Source organism: Gavialis gangeticus, unplaced genomic scaffold (assembly GCF_001723915.1).
Source record: "Gavialis gangeticus isolate Ggan-Ray unplaced genomic scaffold, GavGan_comp1, whole genome shotgun sequence".
Classification (NCBI taxonomy): Eukaryota; Metazoa; Chordata; order Crocodylia; family Gavialidae; genus Gavialis; species Gavialis gangeticus.
In genome coordinates, this window is record NW_017728992.1 from 111,307,567 (window position 1) to 111,323,775 (window position 16,209).

Consider the following 16,209-nt stretch of genomic DNA (forward strand, 5'->3'; position numbering starts at 1 on the left):
ACAAGGTCCCTTCTGACCCTACTTCTATGATACTATGATCTATTTTCATAGTATCCATCACCATAGTATCTTGTTTATCATGATCATATGAATATTTAAAATGCTACCAATCAGTTGCTAGTTACATTTTGAACTGTGAAGTCTGACATGAACTGTAGGTATTTAGAGTGACGTCACTTGTTTTGAGACATAATAGATCTTTCTTCTTGTCCTAAGCAGGCAGAGGACTGAAGTAGTCAGGGTGGATTCTTTTGTTTCTCTCTTATGAATCATCTGTTTTCGTAATTCTTTGAAACCTTCAAAATTAGGGATTCTTTTTGTTCATTAGAAAGAAAAATGTCCAGCTTTCTAATCAGTAGCAGCTGTGAGCCAGAGAACTGCAAGTGAGAAGGCTTGGTAGCAAAACTTCCTTAATTTGCTTAAGCAGAAATAATGTCATTGTGAGACTTTTTTTTTAAAGACAGAGCCCATGGAAGGCTTAGTTCAGACAAGCAAAAAAACATTCAAGATGTTGCTTGTTGGCACGTAATACAGAATATGCTTGAAGCCTCTGGTAAAGCCCAGCATGCAGTATTGTAACACATGCTAGCTGGTTAAGGCGTAAGCCCCAGATTTCTCACCGTGTCCACCTCACTCAGCCAGTTAAAATAAAAGATATTACCTTCACTATGCTAAGGAAAATTTGGGGTCACTTAGCACATGTTGACTAATTCTGATGTAACTTCAAGCTGTCTCCCTGTGGGAGCTTAAAACTTCATGATCTAAGTGGATTTTTTGTTTGTTTGCTTGTTTGTTTTCTTTAAGGAGAAATTACTGCTTCAAATTTCAGCTCTTCTATTAGTTTAATCAAAGTGTTTTCACAGTCAGTAAAATTATTGTGCTCTTTCTTTAGGAAACCCAGGTAAAATATAATGTTCCTGCGACTCAAAGGGAGTTTTGGTTGTTTGTGACTGACCCCACGCTGCAGACTGGAGTGGAGGAGAGTTGTAAGCTTCCTAAGACTGTACCTGTCTCTGTCACTGCCTCCTGTGTTCTTGATAAAGAAGTGATGGATGCACTAACCAGCACATCCCACCACATACTCTTCTTCAAGGATGCACTGCAAGGAAATGGTAACCTTTTTTCTCATGGCAGTTTGGCTAAGTACAGACAGTCAAAAAGCCCAAGGCTGAATTGATTCAGTCTTTGCAGGTTAGTCTAAGCTGCGTAGATTGAACTGATCAACAAGTGAACAGACATTCGCTTTTGATTCTGGAAATGCAGCCACATGCCTGCAGTGGCTCATGCACTAAAGCACGCCTCCCTGCTTAGTTGGAGCAGACAGTTTGGGCAAAGGCTAGCACACCCACCCTGCGAGGGTGGATTGTGGTGGAGGTGCAAAGCATCCTGGGATGCTGGGGGACTGAGAGTTAACTTGAATCTGGAAGGGATCTGGGACAGAAGTTCAATAAACCAATTTCACTTAAATCAGTTAATCCTGATACTACATCCATCCAGGTTTATCTTAAACCAGTTTTGGTCATTTTGAAATGTGTATGTGTACTGAACTTCTGTTGTGTTACAGATTTGAACCAGTTTCTGATCTCTTATACCAGTTTATGTGTAACTTCTGTCCCTAGCCTTTGAGGCAAAGTGAGTTGCCAGATGAGCATCCTAATCTTCAAGGGTGTAGAGTTGTTCCAGGAGGACACAACAATGGCCATTTTCCCACTCTATGAAGCATGCGAGATAAAATGTGCTAACACTCTCCCCACTCCCTGCCCAGTGCTGTGTAGGTTTGTAGTTAATCACCACTCATTCAAATTCACTGCCAGTCATTCCAGAGACAAGCCGATCAAGGAGCGTGTGCTCTGGCCACTTAGTAGTAGAGGACCAGCAATGCACTTGGGAGGGGCTACATGTGTAAAGGCCTGTTCTGCTCTTCTTTTGTCTCAGGTTTTGCCTCAAATTAATCAGAACGGCCACAAATGAGACTTTTTTTCACAGCCTAATACAGCTGAGTGGTCTGCTAGGACTCTGAACAAGACTAAGATGAAGCAATATGTAGCCATTTGCAAGGCCCAAAACCAGTGAGCCTCTACTCAGACAATTTTATGTGGATGAGGAGGTGGTTCCGCCTCCACGCCCAGTCTTCCCTGGTCTTTGCTGTGACACTCATTTCATAGATTCATAGAGTATAAAGTTGGAAGAGACCCAATGTATCATCGTGTCTGACCCCCTGCCCTTGGCAGGAAAGAGGACTGAGTCTAGGCTGATAGTGACTGAAAGCCATTAATGTTTTTAAATGGAATGTGGGTTGCTAGTTAATGTAATTGTGGTGATAGTCTTGTGATGTACATAATTGTCAGCCAGAACTGGTGCAGGACCATCAAACATGTTTCACATTCCATTTAAAAACATTAATGGCTTTCAGTTGCTATCAGCCTAGACTTGGTTTGAGGTGCTGCCTTACATATTAGAGTCCTGTTACCACATCTTCTAAACTAGAGCTGTCCAACTGGTTGTCCATGAGATGCACGTGGCCTGCAGTGGATTAATTTGCAGCCCTTGGGGTCCCACCTAGCCACTCCCAAGTTCTGCTTTCTACCCCACCCCAGTGGGCAGGACAGAGGAGCATGGGCACAGTCCACGGTGCTGGAGAAGTCCATGGTGTGGGTGCTGGTGCAGCTCAGAGCAGCAAAGGAACCTGTGTCTATGGAGCTGAAGGTTAGGTTGGGATATGCAGCCCCCAGCTGCTAAGTTGCACAGTCCTGCGATCCCTTTGCCCATAGAAGCCAAAATCTTTTATATTATGCAAATTAGATATGGCAGAAAAGTATACCAAAATTTGGGCAACTCATGCTTCAGAGTAAAACATTGAAATGTATCTAGCCTCTGAATGGATTTGAAATAGACAGAAATAACCCCAGGAGAATATATAAATGTACATGACCAAATAAGAGATAAATAAAAATAATATAATGTGTTTACTGGAAACACTACTTTTTGAACTGAGTTTGATTCTCACTTTTTAGAAAACTGATGTAGCAAAATCTTCTCTACGTGAGGAGCAGAAATGTGTGTTAATTGAAAATGGAATATTTTAGTATGGAGAAAATTTGATAGAATCCATCTATGCATTTAGGACTTGGCAGAGAACATTGTCATTATTGGCCATGACAATTAACATGGTCACCTTTCTCCTTGTTACTGTACTGAATTGAATGTCTTTGTTGGCAGGTAGGATTATTTGTGTTGAACGTACCGTTCTCTCATTACAAAAGCCCCTTTTGTGTTTGGCTGCTGGTGCTGACCTCAGTGAGCTGACTGGCCCTGTCGGACTAGATGAGCTGGATTCTACAACGCAGGCTGATTCCATTTGTACCGTAAGAGGTGTGTATAGAAGACTACTAATTATCTGTGTTCATTTTAAATAGTTTCTTTGGTCTCATGAAACAACTTTGTACAAAAGAAAGAAAAATGAGGTGTTGTGCTGTTTTATAAAGACAGTCAGCTTTATATTTCTTTCTGAGCTCTATTTGTCCTTTGGTTGCAGAAGTGGCTAAGATATGATTGAAGTCTTTTTTTTTCCCCACACACAACTATCTATTCAAGCTGTCATGGGTGGTCAACCTGCAGCATGGGTGCCACAAGTGGTACGGGCAGCCTCTGTGTGTAAGTAGGCAGCAGCAGATCAGGTTGGAGACAGACAGCACAGTGACAGATAGGGCAGGAAGCAGAAAGCAGAGCATCAGTTCAGGAGAGAACCACAGGGCAGGGTGCAGAAAGCAGAGCAGCAGATTGAGTAAGGGAAAGGGATTGGAGTGGCACTCAGAAAGGGTATGGAGCTGATTTGTGGCATGCCTGCCAAAAAGGTTGGCCCCCACTGTTCTATATGATCACTAATGTTCCCAGTCATTAATGCTTTGTATAAAATAGAGTCCTCACTACAATGTGGTTTGCTGTCCACATTCTGTTTCATTGTTTTTGTTCATATACCAGCTTACCTTCAGGTAGCATCCTGGGCACCAACTTTATTTTTATTAATTAGTGGGTATAGCACCCACTGGGGTACAGTTGTTTCCAGTGTGTCAGCTGGGGCCTGTGTACTTGAGGCAGGGATCAGCACTAGCATGTTTTAGGGCTGTACTGAAATAGGACAGTTTAATGTTCCACCAGAGTCCCACAATATAACCTGGCCATACTTACTTCCCAGCGGGTTGCTTTTGGATATTGCTTTATTTAATAATTTAATCCATTTGCTACCAGAGCAGAAATAATTCCTAAAATATATTTTCTAATGCTTTGTCCAGTCTGAGGGTTTCAAGTTACAGAGCTTCCCTTGGGGGATTATTTTGCAGGCTAATAGTTCTCACTTTTAAGAAAAAAATTATTTCTTAATTTCATTCTGTCATTGCTAGTTATATCCCATGAACCACTTTACACAATTAATCCCTCTCCTTGGGGTTGCACCCTTCAAATGCTTGCTTAAAACACTTCACCTAATCCTTTACAATATAAAACCATGTTCTCGGAAGGCAGTTTTAAATTACTCAGGGCTCTTAGTAAAACTGTCCCTTCTGTTGTTACAGTAAAGCTGCAGGGGGTAAAAATCTTTGCCACTGGTATTGGTGCAAAATACATGAGTATATTATTCACAGATATTGAGTTCTGGCACTGCCCCTAATGAAGAACAGAGATAGTAACAAGCAGTTATTTCTAAGATTTGGTGATTATCTATCAGTATTGGCACCTGTTTTAATGAAATTTCTCTGAAAAGTTATCACTATCTCTTTCAGCCACTTTAAAAATTATGCTAAAAATTTTCACTCACAGTTTCTTCTGTCCTTTAGTCTGCCTACTCTGTATGCAGTGGAATAAACTCAAAACCGTCTTTCTCTCTTCATCTATATCTAGAGAAAAATTAAATCTACCGTTGTGTTCTTTTACAAGTTAAAGCAAGTAATTATAATGGGCAATAAGTGTTTTTAATACAAAAGGTAAACTCCCGCTCCCCACTATAATTTTCGTTAGTTATGGAGGTGGGAGAGGTACTTCTGGCAAGTTGGGCAGAGATGAGATTCTAGAACTTTATATGATGGTACAAGGTGGAATGTTTAATGAAGGTGTATCTATCTATCTTACATTAGATGATGATGATGATGATCATATAGATTATTAGATTGCTTTAGATCATTCATATTGATTTTTTTTTTAATGTGCATTGTATGTGTATGCTATTTCCGGTCTTTTCATTTTCTCAGTGCTATTATGAATCTAGCTCTAGTGCTTACCAGCTGAGGCTTCTTAACTGGTGCCATCAAACCGATGGCATTGTTCCGTCTGGGCCCTCAAACTGTGATGCTCCTTCCCACTCCTCCTTCCGGCTCTGCAGCTGTTACATTTCCTAGGCATTTTGTGGAACATCTTCCGATAAACACTGACTGCAAAGCATTTTTTTAATTCATTAAAAATATAAGTGGAGGTTGAACTCTGTATTAGCTGGTACATCTATTTAGCATCTGACCATGGCTAACGTGGAGAGAGGACAAAGAGGCCACAGGTGGTACTGCTGGTCAGTGACTGGATTAACCTTCTAATTCTAGACTTAAAGGAGGGACATGGTAAAAACACCTTCCCTTCTATAAGCTTGGCAAATATGTCTGCGCTTATGCAAGTATTAACTGTACAAATATATTAATCCTTTTTGTTAATGTACTATTAAAGCATATTTTATAGCCCTTCTAGGTGAGATCCTGCTTCTCCCAATTTTTTGTAATCCATGAATATCCATTGTGTTTGTGTGAGATATTTGTGTTGGTCTTTAATCATGTTGGCTCAGAGTTAAAATGGTATTGTTTCTCTTCAATAGATGTGTGAAAGGCTAGTATCTAGGGAGTGGTCCTTCTTCAGAGTCAAAGACTTTATCAGGTCAAAATAAATCAGAATGTTCTTTCGTTATGCAATAAAAAGCCTTTGTGAATCTCTTTGCTGCTCTCTACTTGCAGATCAGAAAGGGCATGTATGTTGATTATTTTTGTTGCACAAAACTTCTTCATCTCTGCTAATGAGGGCCAATTTTTCATCTGAGAAAGTTCTACTAGTCTATGCCACATGGGCTGTATGGGTAGATTAGCTGCTTAACAATAGTTTTGCGAGTAAGTGATTCAGGTCTCATGTTTGGATTTTGACACTTGACATTTAGGCCACTCTCCAGGTGTACTGCTTCCAGATATCCTAGTAAGAAGCTGCCTAAATGGTGACATTTAGGCAGCCCTGCCCTATCCCTCAATATAATCCATTGACAGGGCAGGTGCCCCCTTCTCCCCATTATGTTAATCAATGTGGTAGTTAAAGAAAATCAATCTTCTCTTTTTATTGGAGTTTTCTGTCACTTTTTGCATCAGCTTATTCATCAGAGCGGCTTTCCAGGTACTGTGCAATGGTATTATGTGTGTATATCAGTCTCTTCATACCAATGATAGTGGCAACCCAAAGAACAGTAAGGCAGGAATAAAACTTAAATTGCATTACCGTCTCCTTACAAAGGAGAAAACTCAGAGGCAAAGTCTAAAAGCTAAACCCAGTTAAGGAAAATCTTGGCAACTTGTATGTAGCAGTAAAACCAGTTTTCACTCTACATATCAGTTTACATTTGGGATAGGTGTGGCTGCCACTTGATTAGTCTTTGACTTGGCTTAGTTCTCACCTTTTTCCATGATCTTTGGTCTCACAGGATAGATCTAAATAAATAAAAATAACCTCAGCACTTTAAGAAATATAGTCAATAACATTTGTTTTCCTACTTATTACACCCACTTACCTCACTCTGTGTCAGGCTTCAGGGTTCCTTCTTATTTGATACATGTTGCCCTTTAATATCTTCACATCACTCTTAAAGTTTTTCTCAATATAGTCAGACAAGGTCCTTTGGGTGAAACTGATATCTTTTATTAGACCAACTTAAATAGTTGGGAAAAACATTTTTTAGCAAGCGTTCGGGTTTAAAACCTCTTTGGCAGGCTGAGGAAGTCTCTGCAGTTGGTGTGCGCTCTGGAATGAATAGTAAAGAAGCCAGAGGCTGCGCTGGGCTGCATGCAAGACAGGTAGTCAGTGAAGTTGTAAATTGAGGAGTCACTGGGTGAGAGACAGACTGGGTGAGGTGGGGAGAGAAAAGGGGGTTGAACGTAGCAGTTGAATAGTGGAGAGTTATCTGGGGAGTTAGATGTCAGGCAGGTATTAAGGTGTCATAAATCCAATGTCTATATTTAGTCCATGATTAGAACTGAGAGATTGGAGAGAGAGTGGTTTTCTTGTGAGAAATGTGCCCCCACAGGTAATTGTGTATTCCTGCCACTGATAGATTTCTGGTGTGCATTAATTCTGGTGCACAGTTGTTGTTTGGTCTCTCCTACGTAAAGTATTTTCCGTCAGGGCATTTGGATGAGATGTATTACATTTCTGGAGGTGCAGCTGTAAGATGTAGGGATGCTGATGGCACTGTTGTGGGGTGTAGTAATTGTGGGGGTGGTGGAGATGTGTTGGCAGGGTTTGCATTTCTTGTCATTGCATGGTCTGGATTTATTCAGTGTGTTCTGGGCCTGAGGAAGTTTGGTTCTGGTGATGAGGTTAGTGAGTTTTGGTGCTTGTTTGAAGGCTAGGATGGGTGGTTCTGGGAAGATCTCTTTAGGAATAGGATCTCTTGCTAGTCTGGGTTGCAATCTTTTGAGGATTTTCCATATGGGTTTGAGGGAAGGATGATGTGTCATAACCAGCTTTCTCTTTCTGTAATGTGTTTACAAAAGGGAAATAATAACGTTGTCCTCCTGTAAGCTAGCAACTGCCCTCCTTCCTCTCTATTATTTTTTTACTATATTAGGCGTAATGAAAAACTGAGAGATTCAGATTAGCTACAGGTTTGTTTACCAGAGTGCCCTCTTTGTGGGTGTTCCAGATCACGCCATTTGACAATATGCATGGACACAAAGTGTTACCCCCATTATCCATTCCAGTTCCCAGGACATCATTCTTCATAAATCGCTTTTCAGGCTTCTCAAAAATTCCTGATTCATTTTGTTTATTTTACTTGCCAGAGTAGGGATTCCTGAATCATGGTACAGAGATCAGTAACAGTTCTTTCCTGATGCTGCATTTCAGCCTCTGGGCCATATTTTGATTTTTGTTGCATCAACATACAGCAGTACCCCCACTAATCATCAAATTCATCTTTGCTTCTAAAACTGTTTAACTGCTTTTAAAAGTCCATTATGTATCCACTGATAATTTTTTAGCCTATATATGGGCATGGAACTTCCTGATCCAGTCGCTTTAGACATCATGCATTTGTCACAGAAACAGCAAAGGGCCAAAATCGAAAACAAAATATCCTGCAAAAGGTGGGAATCTGCCTAGAATTTCATTTTGAAACATCTTTCTTTTAATGTGTTTAAAGTTGTGATGCAACTTGGCATAATCAAGATGTCATGTTTGCATGGTCAATTTGTACTTTGGTTTTGTCTCCTGATATTGGTTGATATTTGGAAAAAAACAGTGTCTGCTGAAAGAAATGGAATAGAAGAAGATATTTTTTATGATGATCATCTGCAAGGATCAAGCTAGATTTGTACCAAGAAGTTATAAGTGACTGTATTCATCATCAGTCTAGTATACCTTTGTAAGAATGTATTTTCTGTTTAGGCACTATCACCGGAGTTAATGAGGGCGCTGCTTTCTCCTGGCCCACGTGTAACAGATGTGGCAATGGAAAACTGGAGTATTATCCACGGGATCGGTAAGCACCACTGTGCTGCTTGAGGTACAAGGTACCTTAGTGCAGGTCTGGCCTGAACAGCCATATATCTGATGCACCTTTTCCTTCAGTGCAGCTGATGCCTGCGCCCTTCCTTATAAGTAAGGACAGAGGAAGATCTAAAACTGCAACTATGTAATTGACTCAGCCAGCAAGATAAGATTAGCCTATCAAGGAAGACAAAAGCAGGGGTCAAATGGCAATGATTGCATTTTTACAGACTTTGCACTATATCACACCAGCACTTCTCAATGAATGTGCCAGGCTTTACAGACAGTGATTGTGCGTGGTTTGAAATAGGTGTTTCTTGTATCCCCCTATGTATAAAACCAGGTGCCTTAGTGTCTACCTGTGCAGCTTACCTCCTAACCACAATTCCATCGGTAACAAACTAAGCCACTAAGGCCTGTCCCACCCACTTGTTCCCCAGAGACTGGCAGTGAGGCAGAATAGGTGGCATGGGAGTGGCTCAGAGCTGACCTGGGGTCCCTCCCGGTCTTCCTCTGTCAGGCTCTCCCTATGAGAGAGCTTGAGCATAGCCTTGCCATATGCATTTAGAGCTGCTCCAACCAGTCTAATCTACTTAATTGCTGGTGTGTGGTGCACCTAATAAGCTTATTTTTAAGAGTTTAATAGGCTCAACAATAGGTGTGTGGTGCACCTAAGTGAGGCTTATTTTTTGGAGCAAATCTGGAGTTATGTGTGGGGGAGGCAAGTCATATACACATGCCTTACGTCACATATATAGTTACCTTGTATCTCAGAATTATCTTCCTGTTTTTTTTCTGATGCAAAGTTACTAACTTTGATATTATTCTTCCTATTGTACTCCAGTAAGAGAGATAAGAATCATACCAATTAAATAGCATTTTGAAAAGCCCTTCTGAAAGGACCTTAAGCAGTTCCTCTACAACAGGGGTGGGGAAAATGCAGCCCATGGGCTGGATGCGGCAAGCCAGGCCATTCTATCCGGCCCGCGGAGCCCCTAAAAATGTAGAAAATTAATATTTATCTGCCCTGGGCTGCCTGTCATGCAGCCCTCGATGACTTGCCAAAACTTAGTAAGTGGCCCTCTGCTCAAAATGATTGCCCGCCTCTGCTCTACAGAGAAGTCACACCTGCAAAGTCTTATTTCTCAGAACTGTTCAGGACTAAAAGTAAGGGAGACATTGTTTTGGAAAGATGGAGGAGAAGTAAAGAGCACCTGCATGCTGAGCCATTGGTTCCTTATTGGCACAAGCAGACTTCCATCAGTTGGAATGGCAATCCTCACACCACCGTGCTCTTAAGAAGTCTCCCCTCTAACTTACTACCCAGCCAGATCCTGAACAGATAGACAACAGGTAATGGGTGTATAAAGGAAAGAAATGGGGATGTAATACTTTTAGCAACATTTGAAGAAGCGTGAGAATAGGGTTATTTTAATCCACAATTATTTCAGCCCTTTGACTATTTGTAAATTAGAAGAAACATTTTTTTTAGAAGTGTGGAAAACCATAGTGTGTGCGCTTTGTTTATTTCCCCTGAAAAACCACAAACCAAAAATACAGATTGCCTTGTTTTCATATCTGTTCATATGCATGCGAGTGTGCGTATGTTTCCCAATGGATTAGTCCTTGTATCTGGAAGGGATTTATTATTGTTTACCTAGGAGTGTAACATAAATTATACCTGACAAGACCCCAAATCATAGAAGTGTTTAACTATAGGCTTCATTTTATTCATCTGTACAACTCCCACTGAAGTCAATGAGACTTAAATGTGTACTGAAATTAAGGGTATGCCTGAGTGTTTTGCTAAATTATGGCCTAAATCAGGACATAGTAGCCACAGTACAAGGTTTTGCCATATAGTCATGTTGTTTAGGAGTGTGAAAAATCACAACCCTTAGCCAACTCCACTGTGCCAGCAAATACTCTGTTATGTAAATAATAAATTATACTGATAAGAGTCTTTTATACTGGCAAAAGAGTCATTTTGGAGTATAGGTACATCATTCAGGGACCTGTGTTTAACTATACCAGCAAAAGAATTGGTAAAGTGTAAGAAGTGTCTCCACAAAGGAGGCTTCATCAGTCTAAGTCAACTAGCAGAGTCCTTGTACCCTTTATCCCTTTGCGTCCTGATATAGGGGTTGATAACTTTTTTCCATTCATAATTTATATTGTCTTATTTCAGGGAAATGTTGTACTGCAGCCACTGCTCCCAAGCTGTAATTTCTCCAGTTCTCAAAATGCAGCTTGAAGTCTTTCTGCATTGTCCATCCCGACCTCAGTGTATGGTAAAAGTAAAGGTATGATGTGAACTGAGCTTAGAACATTAAGGTATATATTGTAATCAAGTGTAAGGAGGCTATGCATTCTTATACACAGGTTTGATTTGCAATCTTGTGTACAGGATTGAGAACAAAACTCAGAATATTGTCTTCATAAAAACAAAATACCTAAAATTCATGTGATATTGGACTGAAGTTTAAAACACTAGTCCTGCAATCCTCATTCAGGTTAAACACTACTGGAATTCACCCATGGGCACGATCTCAACAAAGTGCCAAGGCTTTATAAGAAGTGCCGAATACTATCAACTCTGATGAAAGCACTTTACTGGATTGGGCCATTAGGAAATAATGAACCATTTAGTTGACTTGGCTTAAAAGAAATACACGTTTGGAGTCCTATCCTGAGGACTTTTGCCTGTGTTACCCTTAGTTTCTTTAGTTTCACTAGTCAGTTGTTTCATAAAATCAAGAACAAATCATTCTATATTTAAGATATGAATTTACACTAGACATTACTATTTTGATGTAATTATTTTTAACGTGGAAAGTAAATCTTATGTATAAATAGGAATTTTGCCTTGTACTCTCTCTCTTCTTACTGCAGCTGTTACAGAAGACAATTTCTTCTATCCTGAGGTGCTCTTCCAGTGAGGATGAGGTAGGTATACATAGTATTGCACTAAATACAGAAATTGAAACTGTATTGAGTTTAGTTTAGGGGCATAGTTTCATACTGAACAATGGATATGCTGAACTATCTATGAGGACACTGGACCAGACCATAAAGACTACTTTTTCTTATATTTGGGTATTTAAGAAAGCTTAGGAAAGAATAAAGCAGTTTCGTACCATTCAAGAAAAAAAATGTGTATTTGCAAATGGTGGCTGTATTGAGGCACAGAGGTGTAGCCTGTTGAAGTCAGTGTCAAAACTACAGTAGAACTCAAGAGTCTTGTCTCCCAGGCCTGGTATTAAACCTTTAAAACACAATTGCTCTATATAATAGCAGCTACCATAAGGGGTAGCACTGTGAAATATATCATAGATTGAGACATTTTGTTGGACTCTGAATAAATAAAACATGCATAAACGCAAGTAATCTTGAATTTTAAGGCAAATATACATAATCATCAAGTGGTTACTTTCTTGGTCTGAGATAACACCAGGAATATGGTATAGCACCATTTGTTTGTCTTGCATTTTAATTAGCATGTTTAATTTTCAGTTATTCAGTGCACTGGATTTATTTGACCTATAGTGAACATTTGCGGTGGAAAGCTTTTCTGAACTGTTCTTACAGTGAACTGTTCTTACTCAGTCTTCGGTTCTAGGTGGTGTCTTCCATGTAAGCTAACAGACACGACGTGTAGAGAAGAGGGATTTTTTTAATGACTAGTTATCTTTCTGCAACTTTTGAAAGACAAAACCAGTATTTTATACAGTACTAGTACACCCTGTTCTAAAGCTTATTAAAATGTCATTTGACTTACATTTTTCTCTGTGCTTTTTTTTTTTTGTTTGGAAAGCTTAGCAAAATGTATTACAGCTCCTTTGAGTTACTGCTGTTTGGAAAAAAATATCTAATTTTCATGCTGAAACTCTTAATAAAATTGTCCAGTTTTCCTGAGGGATGGCGCTTGAAAACTTGCTGTTCTGCAGGTTTTCCTAGTTGAAATCCAGCGACCAGTTTTCTCATTAAATTTGTTAATCTTTTTAACTCCTAAATTATTATTTTAAAAAGAAAGCACAAACACATCTTGTCAAAGATGAAGCATGAGAAATATCCAAAATAGTATTTTTGCCAGTGTTACTAACGCTTTGAAATGAGCCCTCAAGCAGGGCAGAAAGAGTCAGTACAGCTGTGTTCTATTATAAGCTTTGCTATTAGCATGCTGTAACCTTGGACAACTTACCTAACCTTTAAACTTCAGTCTGCTACACTCTAAAATGGAGATAGGACTACTTCACTTCAGAGACCTATTAAGTGGCACAATTAGTGCTGGTAAACTGTATTGAAATCCAAAAGGAGCTGTATTAATGCATATCACTTTATTTCTGTATATAACAACGCAGTATAAAGATATTAAGTTAAAAAAAAGGTTTAAATAGTTTCTAAGCTATATTTTAAATGATTCTTGCCACAGGTATATACTTACACACACTTCTCTGTCACATGCAAAATCATTAAAGTCTGAGAGAGAAATAAGCAAATTTTGGTTATATTGTGAGGTCCTAAATTGCAGCGACTTTTACACCTAGTGCATTTTTAAGGGCCTGACAGTGTGATGATAAAATTCTAGTTAGGACTGATGGTTAGGAAGCAACTTACTTGATTTCTCAAATAACTGAAAATCTGGGCGGGGGGTTAGTAGTTAAAATACATTCTTCATAACTGTTCTGTAGACGGTTTTTTTTTTGTTTTTTTTTTTTTGAGCAGTTAAAAAAAATGTATACTGGAAGAGGACCTTACACTCTGTATCTTTGAGTTGTATGTTGCCTAGAACAGAATGTACAGGACTGTTTGTTTAATCAACATGCCTTTATCGCTACAGAGTTATGAGGTGAAGAGAGTGCTGGGAAAGGAGGTGGGGTTATTGTGCTGCTATGTCCAGACTGTGACCAATCACCCTAGCTGTATCAGATTGGAAGAAATTGTCCTTCTAGAACCAGGAAGAAATTGAACTGAACCTTGTCAGCTATTATAATATCTATGGACTTTGTCATGTGGTTATTTGTTAACTATTAGCATAGATAATAATGCAAGCATGATAAGTATTAAGGTAGTTTAATAAAACTGTGATTTACAAAATGCCTTATTGCTGGAAGTGAATACAGTTCAGTTTTTTGAACATTTATCTGCCTAGCACTTCTGATGTCTGGAACTGAAGAATATCTTTTTGCAGTGTTCTATTCTTTGTAAACCTAAAAAGTCTTGTTTTGGAGGCCTGGATGTTTGTAAAGAGAATTACTGCTGATATTTGTATAATGAATGTTAAGGTGATGCTGTATGTATTGTGTGTCAAGGAAAATACTTTAAAAATGTTCTTTGAGAATAGTTATTTTAGCATAAACAATGAACATCATTCTATCAAATTGGAGGCTTGAATAATTATTTCCAGAAGGCTTATGCACTCCTGCTAGGAAGGAGCTGCTGTAATTCTGAATTGTAATTGCACTGCACTAAATATTACAAGTGAGGAAATTGTAATATCCTTGGTTACCTTTTGGATGGTGTGTCAAAGGTACGTTGCCCCTTATAGTTAAACTCCTTTCTAAATATAAAACTACTGTTGCAACTGCCCACTAATTTCCTATTAGGTTAATGTTTCATCACACATATGGTTAGTCTTAAGGATAAAGAACTGGTTCAGGTGAAGCATAACGGTATTTTCTGATAGCTACATTGTCTGTAAATATGGAAAGAAGTTTAGGTTGTAACCATGCCTAAAATAGTAGATAAACATTTGCATCTACAGATTGAAATGTGATGTAAAGCTAGATGGACCATGTGGGTCTCTGCAGACCAGATTTTTTTTTCAAAACTTGTGCAGCATGTGGTACATTTACCAGCAAAATAATATTAGATCAGTTACAGGGTAACTGTTTCTGCACACTAAATAATTAAGTAGTACTGTGACTGCTGAATAGCAAACCAAGTGGCCATTTGTGTGGACCAGGTGTGTGAGTGGTAGTCAGCCACATGCTACCAGGTGTGCAGGCTGTGACGAGAACTGTTTTGGACAGGAAAGCACTACAGCTTGGCAAGGGTGCTTGTAGCATAAAACCCACACCTGCCATGTTCTTAACAAGTGGGCTTCCCAGTATGGGGGCCTAAAAGGACTTAAATTTATGCATTGTATTTCTGGATCTAGTTCTGCTTCCCTCGCCCACCTCCCCGTCAGTAGACCTGCATTGTGACGGTCACTTGTGCGTGGTGTCACACATCATACAGAACACTATAAAACATAGCTGGGCAAAAATGAATGTATCCTATCCCTGAACTAATAACTAACAATCTGTTTTTCACAGAGCACATTTCTGAGATCCTCTTTGAACAGACAAATATAGTTTTGCAATATTTTTGGGGAGGGGGGCTTCAGGGTGGGGGGAAGGAGTTTTTCACTTGGGTGATGTGCTGATAGACACCCCCTAGGACGTGTCCTTGCTGTTAACTAGTTCTGGCAGGCTGCCTCTAGGAAGTAGCTGAACTGCTGGCTTATGGTAAATAAAAACTCAACCCCTGTACTGCAGAACATGTGTGGAGGAAGGTGCATTTTCTAGCTGTTAGACCTGCACAAGTGACTTGTACTGGTTTTGCCTCCTGTGGGGAAGCCTTCAAGCTACTCAGCAAGCCCTGTCAGCACTTTGTCCTGCTTGGAAAAAGCAAAACAAATGCTCTCGTGCCCAAGGACCTGGCACAGACCCCCAAAGAGATGGGGCAGTCCCCAACCTGGAGGAGAGTGGGTCGACACCGAGCTGGGACATTTGAGCTCAGCAGGATTCCTGCTCAGAGCGGGGGCTTGGACTCCATAATTTCTCTTCCAGCCCTTAACTGCTCGGACCCAGTGCTAGCTCAAACCTGGGCGTGGAGCACCCCCGCCAGGAGAGCCGGGGACGAATACCTCGCGCTGCCTAACTTTCCTAGGGGAAGAGGGATCCCTGCCCAGGGCCCCCCACATCCCTCCCGGCCACACCACACGGAGCCCGAGTGTCTGCAAAGGCTGCTTTATTCTTAGAAACGCTGTAAAAATCGATATAAAAGGTTGAGCGCGCTCGGCCGCCCCGCACATGCACGGGGGGCTGCGGACACTTTCCGACGCGTGTACCGCCCGCACCAGTACAACCAGGTAGAAAAAGACACACGCACACATACACACACGCGCGCGCACACACACACACACGCAGAAGCTCCCGTTACAAAAATAATTTAAGGGCAAAACACAGGGATTTCGCTCGAGTCCGCTCTTTTCTTCTTGGCAAGCGTGTTGCGGGGGGAGCCCGGCGCGGCCCCTTCCCGCCGCCGCCGCTTCTGCCGCCGGCCGGTGCGTGTCCGTCTCCCCGGCGTCACCCGCCCGCAGGCTGCGTCCCAACCGGGCCGGGCAGGGCCGGGCCGTGCCGCCGCGCCCCTCGGCGCTGAGGTAAG

General features: G+C 40.7%; 1 protein-coding gene across 3 annotated transcripts in view; it reads left to right on the forward strand.

Moving 5' to 3' along the window:
* Positions 1–14,905, forward strand: part of SPIDR (scaffolding protein involved in DNA repair) — a 372,282-nt gene extending 357,377 nt beyond the window's left edge. For all 3 annotated transcript variants that reach the window (XM_019526956.1, XM_019526976.1, XM_019526965.1), the window contains 6 exons: positions 902–1,112; positions 3,220–3,372; positions 8,677–8,770; positions 10,967–11,081; positions 11,671–11,724; positions 13,619–14,905. In XM_019526956.1, coding sequence (XP_019382501.1) covers positions 902–1,112; positions 3,220–3,372; positions 8,677–8,770; positions 10,967–11,081; positions 11,671–11,724; positions 13,619–13,747 — 756 coding nt within the window. In that variant the 3' untranslated portion in view covers positions 13,748–14,905. The remainder of the gene's footprint in view (positions 1–901; positions 1,113–3,219; positions 3,373–8,676; positions 8,771–10,966; positions 11,082–11,670; positions 11,725–13,618) is intronic.
* Positions 14,906–16,209: the final 1,304 nt, after the last annotated feature.